General features: G+C 44.6%; 1 protein-coding gene across 1 annotated transcript in view; it reads right to left on the reverse strand.

Moving 5' to 3' along the window:
• The window catches only part of LOC124607496, a 63,614-nt gene extending 52,844 nt beyond the window's left edge, over positions 1-10,770 (reverse strand). Inside the window, exon 1 of the mRNA XM_047139877.1 lies at positions 10,729-10,770. Within this exon, the coding sequence (XP_046995833.1) occupies positions 10,729-10,765 (37 nt within the window). The 5' untranslated portion in view covers positions 10,766-10,770. The remainder of the gene's footprint in view (positions 1-10,728) is intronic.
• Positions 10,771-11,291: the final 521 nt, after the last annotated feature.

Genomic DNA, 11,291 nt, shown 5'->3' on the forward strand with positions numbered 1-11,291 from the left:
AAAGATGTGAATTAGGTGGAGCAGCAGGAAGAGGAAGGCGGCCCATTCCCATGGCGGTTGTTGATGAAGTTGCTATAGCTACGGCCGACCGTGCAGCATGTGCCTTAGTACTGCAGCCAGCGCTCGTGCTGTGTCACGGGAACTGTCTCTCCCTCGGTCAACAGTTCACAAAATTTTACGGCGCATTTTATACAGGTATCCCTACAGGATTCAGATTGTGCAACAAGTGAGGCCCCAAGAAGGGCTTTCGTCATGCAAATGGACGACATGTATCCGGGAGGACATTCTTCGGACGGAAGACGCGCATTTTACTCCGCACAGTGCCACGGATGCACAGAACTGTTGCATATGGGCTTCTACTCCACCACATGTTTTGCAGGAACATCCACTGCACTCAACTTAAGTGACTGTGTGGTGTGGTTTCACAGTCTACCCGAGTCTTGGTCCGTTTTTCTACGAGAAGATGACCCCTCGCTGGCCTGTCTTTTTTTTGTGGTTTTAGGGCGCACAACTACAGTGGTCATTAGCGCCCAGACTAAGTTATGAATGCACTGCGAGGCACGGGGTTAAAACAGCAACTAAAAAGGACAACACTATAAAAGGCACATTAACAGGCAAGGGATTAAAAGAAAACAGCATAATCAAATGTCCTTAGACAGGTTTGTCAAGTGGATAAAACGAGCAGCTGCTCCTGGGTCGTCCGCTAAAATGGCATCCAGAGTACATGGCAGGCCAAGATCAATGCGCAGTATATTAAAATTCGGACAGGACGTTAAAATATGGCGTAGCGTCAGTTAGGGGTACAGTGATATATGCACGTTATAAGGACCACATCGTGCAACACGTGATTCCAGCTTTGTAAGAATACAACTGTGTCGCCACTACTAATTTCATGTAAGCCGGGGTGACACCACATGTCGCTCGCCAGGTAAAAGATTTGCTTCAAGAAACCTTCGGTAACGATTGCATTATGTCTAGGCAGTTCCAAGACGGGAGGCCTTACAGACTGACCGACCTCAATCCATGTGACTTTCGGTTGTGGGGATATCTGAAAGATCGTGTCTATCGGGGATACATCCGGAATCATCCTGGTCCGAAGGACAGCATATGACAACATGTTGTTGTTGTGGTGTTCAGCCCAGAGACTGGTTTGATGCAGCTCTCCATGCTACTCTATCCTGTGCAAGCTTCTTCATCTCCCAGTACCTATTGCAACCTACATCCTTCTGAATCTGTTTAGTGTATTCATCTCTTGGTGTCCCTCTACGATTTTTACCCTCCACGCTGCCCTCCAATACTAAGTTGGTGATCCCTTGATGCCTCAGAGTATGCCCTACCAACCGATCTCTTCTTCTAGTCAAGTTGTGCCACAAATTTCTCTCCAATTCTATTCAATACCTCCTCATTAGTTATGTAATCTACCCATCTAATCTTCAGCATTTGGAAAGCTTCTGTTCTCTTCATGTCTAAACTATTTATCGTCCACGTTTCACTTCCATACATGGCTACACCCCATACAACTACTTTCATAAATGACTTCCTGACACTTAAATCTATACTCGATGTTAACAATTTTCTCTTCTTCAGAAACGCTTTCGTTGCGATTACCAGTCTACATTTTATATCCTCTCTACTTTGACCATCATCAGTTATTTTGCTCCACAAATAGCAAAACTCATTTACTACTTTAAGCGTCTCATTTCCTAATCTAATTCCCGCAGCATCATGCGATTTCATTCGACTACATTCCATTATCCTCGTTTTGATTTTGTTGATGTTCATCTTATATCTTTCAAGACACTGCCCATTCCGTTCAGCTGCTCTTCCAGGTCCTTTGCTGTCTCTGACAGAATTACAAAGTCATCGGCGAACCTCAAAGTTTTTATTTCTTCTCCATGGATTTTAATTCCTACACCGAATTTTTCTTGTGTTTCCTTTACTGCTTGCTCAATATACAGATTGAATAACATCGGCGATAGGCTACAACCCTGTCTCACTCCCTCCCCAACCGCTGCTTCCCTTTCATGCCCCTCGACTCTTATAACTGCCATCTGGTTTCTGTACAAATTGTAAATAGCCTTTCGCTCCCTCCATTTTATCCCTGCCACCTTCTGAAGGTGGCATTACAACACATCACTTTGATTACACAGGATATGCTGCGAGCAGTTGTCGATCACGCCCTGTCACGGACACAGCCCGTTGCTCAGTCGGGAGAACATTTTGAACACATGTTGTAACTTGTGACCGTATGCTAATAGACGTGCCAGAACCAAAATTATCAAGTATTTGATCGTTCTTCTCCTTTTTCTGCACCCACACCAAATTTTTACAGCGCCATATTTCCACCTCGTGGCAGAAATTGTAATTATTATTTTTTTGACATATTCCACGAGCACACCGGTTGATGAACATACCTCCGATGTTTCAGCGACTTGCAATATTTACATCCCAGACTACCGTCCGTTTAATTACAACCACACAGTACATTGTAGAACAGAATGCAAAGAGATGACTTGACGATATGCTTTGATACTTCATCTTCCTGGAAATGTAAGTGAGCGCCAGCACGTGCTACTTTGCAGAGGAGCCACGCCCATGGGGCCAAACCGGCATGTAGGTCGTGAGCCGCGGTTTGCTGACCTCTGTTTTAAGTAGATGAAGTTTTTCCATAACTGCATATGCTTTCTCGGTTTGCTTTACGCTAGTTGATTTTCGACTACTGTCACAGATTTACCATTTGTGCAGGCACCAAATTTTTTACTGGAGTCAGTGGATCCACCGTGAAGACAATGGAATCTTTCTTCATGAGCTGCTTTCCATCGTCTGTCCGACAGCCCTACGATACGTTCCTATTGTTTCTCTAAATCACACCAGGTGAATTCCGATAGTGTTCAATCAACAAGAACCTCGTGAAACTGAGGTAGTGCTTAGCTTCTAATCACGTTGACATAGAGGAAAATGAAATGAAATGATCAGTGCTATTGCTGGCCGGGAGACCCCATCCAGGGAAGTTCGGCCGCCAGGTTCCAAGTCTTATTTCAGGTAACGCCACATTGGGCGACTTACGTGTCAGTGATGATGATAACCCAAGACCCAGTCCACGGGGGAAGAAAATCTCCGATCCGGCCAGGAATCGAACCCAGTCCCGCGGCATGGGAGGCAAACACGTTACCACTCACCTCAGCAGGCGTTCTGACATAGAGGAGACTTTAAACTCTAGCCTCCATTTCTTCATATCTTCAGCGGAGTCTATTTTGTAAAAATGCCTGGAGCAGGGAGTGGTGTCTCTGAGATAAACTCCAAAAATATTACACCCAACGTCCAAGATTCTACATAAAGCGCAATACACCGTAATTTCCCCTTCCTCCCCACTATCTCCAGTATTGCTCACCTACCTTTCAGCCAGCAATGCACTGCCACTCTTGTCACGTTACAAGTTTGTTAAAATTCGCTACAGAATGGTATACACGAATTAATTAACGGACCTCTTGCTGTCTCTGGCACTATAAAGGAGTTGAAGTTTTCGCGTAATTGTCTGTGGTATCTTCCTCTACATAATCCCAGGTAAGACATGGCTAACAATCGTCATGACATTCCACTCTTATCATGTTCCCAGTCTGTTAAAATTAGAAACGAGACAGTAGACGGAGATTAATAGCTCAAATGGCTCTGAGCACTATGGGACTCAACTGCTGTGGTCATCAGTCGCCTAGAACTTAGAACTACTTAAACCTAACTAACCTAAGGACAACACACACATCCATGCCCGAGGCAGGATTCGAACCTGCGACCGCGACGGAGATTAATCAACACATGCCCAATGAAGAGTGTGATATGATTATCGTGAATACACTGTAAAGACAGCAGCCTTGGCGGTAAGACCAGAAAGAAGTGCAACATCAGCGCATGAATCTAGCTTGGAGACAAATACAATCCATAGAATTTACTTGACAATAGGGGCAATCAGTAGGGTGTACTCTGACGTTTTCTGTTACATTTCAGGTAAGTTTTTCAGGCATCGCCGATAAGCTTTAATATGTGGGAGCGACGGAGGCGGAGCAGTGGTTAAGACGATGGAGACGTACTGGCTTCAAATGCCAGTCCAGCCACCCAGATTGTAACGCATTGGCTTACAGAGGAGGCGCAGCTGCCCTGAGACACCAATGGAGTTACGGTGGCTGGAGTTCCAGAAAAAGAAAGCTCTTACAGGAGGCCCTCTGAGGTACCGTCGTCTGTCCAGATGAGATGGAAGCCGTCCCAAAAAAATGGTTCAAATGGCTCTGAGCACTATGCGACTTAACTTGTGAGGTCATCAGTCGCCTAGAACTTAGAATTAATTAAACCTAACTAACCTAAGGACAACACACACATCCATGCCCGAGGCAGGATTCGAACCTGCGACTGTAGCAATCGCGCGGTTCCGAACTGAGGCGCCTAGAACCGCTCGACCACCGCGGCCGGCGATGGCACTGGTCCACACACAGTTTTTACAATATGTGTGTGGATCACCTCCATGAAGGCAAATTGAGTACCCCATTGCCGCCACTATAGTATTTTCCGCAACTCATAACCATAACTTGACCAAGAAGCTCAAACAGGCACGTGCATTAGTTTTTGACATGATTCTAGACCATTTCAGGTCAAATATACTAATCTTGAATAATGACCATCTTTTTTATATGGCCCATATTGCCGGATGTTACAGATTAGATATAGACTTGTTCATAGGTTCAATCATGACCATTTGTGTGGTAAGTCAATAGGATGTTCATGCGCTGTAACCACAGCTAAGCAAGTGCTTAACAATTACGTCTTAAAAATTTCTAGACCTAGTCGTAATAATGACGATGTTGGCTTTATATTATCCTTCCCACCACTAAGTTCTTTTTAGGTGATTAAACTTCGTGGTTAAGCACAATAATTTTCCTAGATAGCCCATACCTTGTAAGCACATGATGTCGTCCTCATATCATGACCAATGAATACTTCATAAATGTTAAGACAGTCGATCTAAGTACGCTCTGCACAGGTAAACATGTACGCCCTTTTCCTCAGCTATACCTTTTATTTCACTTTACTAGTAAATTCAAGATCAGGAGTTAAGTTCACGTCTTGTCCCAGAAAGTAACTATCATACAGCTCATGCGCATGCGCGAGGTATTGTGTCCGCCTAGGCGGGCCTCAAGACGGTACGGTCAGTTCCAGTACAGCACTCGTGGCTGCCGCATCGCGGTCGCGAAGTGGGGCCGAGGCAGTTCCAGATAAGTTTTATAATCTGACGATAATTTATGGATCTGTAGTTTTAGCTTGACGATGTCCACTATGGACAAACGGTAGTTACTGTTATTCTGAAGGAGGTTGGGTTATCCCGACTGAAACCTAGGTAAATTTCTAGGTAAACGGTGCAACTGAGGCTGTTGATTATTAAAATTAAAATTAGTAATTATAAGCCTTAACCGCTGACATCAATCTGCTGTTGGGTAATGGTACTTATTCCACGCTCACGCATTATGACGTTTCTGCAGAACGAAAATCTCCTCTATAAAAAAAAAAAATTAAAAAAAAATTTAAAAAATTAAATTAAATTTAAAAAAATAAAAAAACGACACCGAACAGAGATTTCGCGAAACGCAGGTCTCTCTCTGTTCGTCCATGAAATCCTAAGTGCCACACGCAAAGGCCAGCGTAGTCCTTTAGTGAGATAACTACGAGCTTACGGAGTATCGGACCAGTTATATGAATGCGTGCGGACATGTCTGAAAGAACGGACACCACGCGGAATCCTCAGCTGTGGTGCAGTGTACATTTACGTCGTCGACCTCCAGCAGGAATCTTAAACTAGCGAGCATGGAGGACACGGACGGGGACTGAGCGTAGGTGGCTCTAGGTGTGAGTAAGTGTAATCCGGGAAGCGTGTCGGGATAGTCTGCGTATCTGCGATAGACACTGTGGTGCGATGCTTAATGCGGCCCGCCTTGTAAGCAGGAGATTCTGGGTTCGAGTCCCGGTCCGGCACACATTTTCGCTCATCGCTGCTGATTCTGCATAAAGTCCGATGCAGCTGATATTATTAGTCCCTTCTCTTCCCTTTCCTTTCTCCCGCCTCCACCTCCAATTTGCATAATAAATATTGGACCAGATTTGTGACTGGATTGAAGACTTTGTATGAGATATAACTCAGTACAGCATTCTTAATGGGACGAAGTCGACTAAGGTAAAGATAACACCCGACGAGGTCTGTATGAGGGTTGTAACTTAAATAGTGGCAACTATTTATTCACAACTGATACAAAAGAGTTACATGTTTGCACCTGTTACTCTCCTTCAAAGCAGTCACCAGCGTTGTGTAGAACCCATTGCCAGCGATGTGGAAGGCGTAGTATACCGTTAGCAGAGCCTGTTCTGTTGATGGTGTGAATGGAGCGGTCTACTGCCTGTCGAATCTCTGCAACAGTTCCGAAGCGAATGCCACGAAATGGTTCTTTCACCTTCAGAATAAAATCAAAGGCACAAGACCTAAGTCCGAGGAGTATGGTAGATGTACAGTACTTCCCAGTCACATCAACCGAACACAACAGCCACAGGCCGGCAGCGGTGGTCTCGCGGTTCTAGGCGCGCAGTCCGGAACCGCGCGACTGCTACGGTCGCAGGTTCGAATCCTGCCTCGGGCATGGAAGTGTGTCCTTAGGTTAGTTAGGTTTAAGTGGTTCTAAGTTCTAGGGGACTTATGACCACAGCAGTTGAGTCCCATAGTGCTCAGAGCCATGGAAGTGTGTGATGTCCTTAGGTTAGTTAGGTTTAACTAGTTCTAAGTTCTAGGGGACTGATGACCACAGATGTTAAGTCCCATAGTGCTCAGAGCCATTTTTGAACAAAAGCCACAGCTAGCGCTGTATGCGCCCGCGCATTGTCGTGCAAAATGATGGGTGGGTTGTCCGGGAAGTGTCGCCGGTTCTTTCGCATAGCTGGTCGCAGGTGATGCTCCAAAAACGAACAGTAATACTACTCAAGTCCTTGTGAGTTTGATTTCCGCCTTCGTCGTAACTGCAGGGGTCAGAAGAGGTTCTAACCGAAGAGTGGCATAACACTCCACTGGAGACTATACGATCATTATATGCCAGTATTCCAAGAAGAATCGAGCTGTGTTACGGGCAAATGGGGGTCCAACCCCTTGTTAATAAACCATTCCCAAGTAAGTACAAGTATTCACATTATTTTGCCTATCGACTGTACATGAGGTAGGTGATATAAGAGCAAGACTTCTCTTGCGATTTTGTCGGAACCACCAGAGTGGCGTGCCTTGGTACTTGCACATGATGTTTTTTTAATGGGTTACTAAAGGTGCACAAAGTTTGAAGTAAGGCTGTGTCCTAGGTGAGCGACAGAAGCGAGCGACAGCGCGTGACAGCTTCAGGCGACAAAACACAACCGCAGGTGTAGTTATGGGAGTGTCCTAAGTGGGCGACATCGGTGTCGCTGCCTGTCTGCCGCTGCAGCCGGCGACGTTTGAGTTCAAACGTGTTTGAATCTTGTCGCTGCAGCACGCGCGACACAGAGCGACAGCCACGTGTCCTCTAGGCAAAACAGTGGAGCGGACGCGATGGCAGCTATGAATTACTTAGCATCCGATTTCAAGGGAACTATTCGGTGAAAAAATTTGATTCTTCCGCAACCTATAGCTTGATATCCTTAAATGATAAAGGTCAGAATTTATTTTCGTTATTCGTCATAGTTACTGTGCTGCACGAAATTGAGTACATGGCTGCACGAAATTTTTAAGAATTTGCAGAGACTTTCCATATAGTTCATTTAAGGCCATACATTACTGCATATGAAATGTAACCAATATATCTAAATTGTATTTAAAGTTGATACCGGGATGATATCTCTTTTTCATTCTTGAGAAATTTGGTTGTTATATCCGCGGACGGGTTGCTCGCGGCGCGTTCTAACGTTTCCTGCGCTTCGGGAATCAAGTGGTCGTAAAAATCGTCATAACTCATAAAATGTTCAAGATATCGAAACGGCGATTTTTAGAAATGACAGCACGCAGAAAGGACTATTTTATCATATGATTAACAGTCAATACGTTTTTGTAAACGCGTGAGCAGAGCGAAAACAAAACTCTCTACAATTTACGTCATGAGGTTTTGTCCAAAGTTTCATAGCCAAACAAAGGAAGGGAAAAGGGTAAACGGAGTATCAAAGTGACCAGCATGGGATCTAGTTTGGCATGAAAATATTTAAATATTTGAAAGAAATCAGGGTAATGAACTAAAACTTAATTAATAAGCTGAGGAGAAATTGAAATATTTCACGGAAAGCTGCTGTAAATGAAGTGTCAAAAATTTCCTCTGTTCAAGACTTAGCTGTTTTGCACATAAAAAGATACATTGGTGCGGTATTTAAATGTCAAAAAGGCTTCCTTCGAATCAAGTATGCTACGAAGGCAAGCAAGGATCAGCAAGATCATGCTTTCTGAATGGAATAAATCGCTCAAATATTTTATGAAATGATTTGTGTAAAAGAAATAAGTAGAACAGAGAAACGCTCTACGTACCTTTGAATGATGCTCGAAATCATGAACAGAAAGTGAGGTGCACCAAACGTTTCCCTAATATTTTCTATTTCATACTTTTAGACAACTCATTACACAAAACGTTTGACTTACTTTTCAAAAATATTGTAAGCTTTACTTTTGCAGACTATTTAGAGTAATTGAAACGCTTGGTCTAAACACTGACTGCTGATCAATTACGTTTGCAACATCAAATATCTGTAAAATTTCATGATCCATTGTAATTTATTAGCAATTAAATGTGTGTGATATACTGGGATAGGAGTGAAGATCAAGTTCTTTGGCAAGACCTTAAAAATATACTTAGCGATGCAGTGTAAACAGTATACATAAAACTTAGTATACAGAATCGTAATTGAATCAGTAAAAATATAAAAATTGCTGTGAATAGAACTCAGGACCTTCTCCTGGCACGTGATTACAAACTGTATACGCTACCCTTTTTTTATCTCGTTTTGTCCTATGGTGTTCCTTAAATTTGTTCATGGCGGACGTCCGATGACTCCCGGTCAGGTTGTTCGTTGATCCGTTCACAATTTTTTTTTTATTAGAGAGGATAGCTAAACCCTCTGACCGAACACGCTGAGCTACTATGCCGGTATCCCTGCACCACAGCTACCTATTGCCCATTATAGGGCTTGTGTTAGTATTTTGCGCAATTAGTCATGTGGTAGTCATTCCTCCGCATTTATTGGCTATTAAAAGTACTTGATAACGTAAAAAAAACTTTCGTATTTAATTTATTGATGAAATAGTCGAATACTCCTCTGCTCATTCACGTGTATTCCAAGAACTTGTGTGTTCATCTTCGTAGTTGACGATACTTAATGGAATTCTCCATGGAGATGCCTCCATTTGTAAATTTCACGCAGAGCATTCCTTTTCGCTTTGTTTTCTTAAGTAAACCTAATTCTGTAGCCTTACTCTCCAGCTACAGTACTCTACAGTTTCGGGGCGCCGTTTTATAGAAACAGCTGGTTGGCTCTAACAAGGGAACCTCCCCATGGCACCCCACTCAGATTTAGTTATAAGTTGGCACAGTGGATAGGCCTTGAAAAACTGAACACAGATTAATCGAGAAAACAGGAAGAAGTTGTGTGGAACTATGAAAAAAATTAGTAAAATATACAAACTGAGTAGTCCGTGCGATGATAGGCAACATCAAGGACAATGGAGGTCAAGGAGCGCCGTGGTCCCGTGGTTAGCGAGAGCAGCTACGGAACGAGAGGTCCTAGGTTCAAGTCTTCCTCGAGCGAAAAGTTTAATTTTTTATCCTCAGTTTATGTGACAAACTCTTACGTTTTCATCACTTTTTTGGGAGTGATTATCACATCCACAAGAAAGCCTAAATCGGGCAAGGTAGAAGAATCTTTTTACCCATTCGCCAAGTGTACAAGTTAGGTGGGTCGACAACATGCCGTTACCAGTGTCGTATGGAATATATCAGATGTGTTTTTCTGTGGAGGAATCTGTTAACATATGACTTTGCGATCAAATGTTTTCGGTTCCCATTGGAGAGGCACGCCCTTTCGTCTACTAATCGCACGGATTTGCGTTGCGGTCGCAAAACACAGACACTAAACTTATTACAGTGAACAGAGACGTCAATGAACGAAAGGACAGATCATAACTTTACGAAAATAAAGAAATTAAAATTTTCAGTCGAGGGAAGACTTGAACCTAGGACCTCTAGATCTGCAGCTACTCACGCTAACCACGGGACCACGGCACTCCTTAGTTCACAATTACCTTGATGTTGCTTATGTTGCACATGGACTACTCAGTTTGTATATTTTACTAATTTTGTTCATAGTTTCCCACAACTTCTTCCCGTTTTCTCGATTGATCTGTGTTCAGTTTTTCAAGGTCTATCCACTGTGCCAACTTATAACTAAATCTGAGGGGGGTGCGATGGGGAGGTTCCCTTGTAAGCAGCCATCTTGTAGCGCGACGTGGTCGCTCGCACCCTGGACATCCAAGGTTTTCGCCCGATGTTGGTGGTTGTCGGTGGAGTGTCGCGTATCCAGAAGTCGCTCGCTTCTGTCGCTCACGCAGGACACGGCCTAAACCCGTGATCGGAACACCGTGGCGCCTCCTTGTTAGCCGGCCAGCGCCGTGTTTTGTGAGTGTGTGCAGGTGGAGAGACTGACCGCGCGCGCTGCGGCTGAAGAGCCTCATGCGGGCCATGTCGCGGCGCGTGGCGTCCTCTGCGCGCAGCCAGGCGCCCAGCACGTCGGAGGCGACGTCGGCGGCCCGCGCGTCGCCCGCCAGCAGGCGGCACAGGGCGCGCCCCACGCGCCACAGCAGCCGCACGTAGCCGCCCTGCAGCCGCACGTAGTCCTCCTCCAGCGCCAGCACGTCGCGCGCCTCGCGCACCACCACCTCCACCTGTCGCACCACAGCGTCCGCCGTCTCAACGGCTCACAGCCCAAGGTACCGAGACGGTAAAACAAAAAAAGGAAGCTGCGCACCTATTTATGATGCACAGAGACACAGCTACACCAGCAACTAAAATGGATATACTTCTTTTGCAAATAAAAACCTGGATGAGATTTTCACTCTGCAGCGGAGTGTGCGCTGATATGAAACTTCCTGACATACGAGAGCTATCCACAAAGTACGAGGGCAGTTCAATAAGTAATGCAACGCATTTTTTTTTCTGAAACAGGGGTTGTTTTATTCAGCATTGAAATACACCAGGTTATTCCCCAAT

This window comes from Schistocerca americana, chromosome 3, assembly GCF_021461395.2.
Source record: "Schistocerca americana isolate TAMUIC-IGC-003095 chromosome 3, iqSchAmer2.1, whole genome shotgun sequence".
NCBI lineage: Eukaryota > Metazoa > Arthropoda > Insecta > Orthoptera > Acrididae > Schistocerca > Schistocerca americana.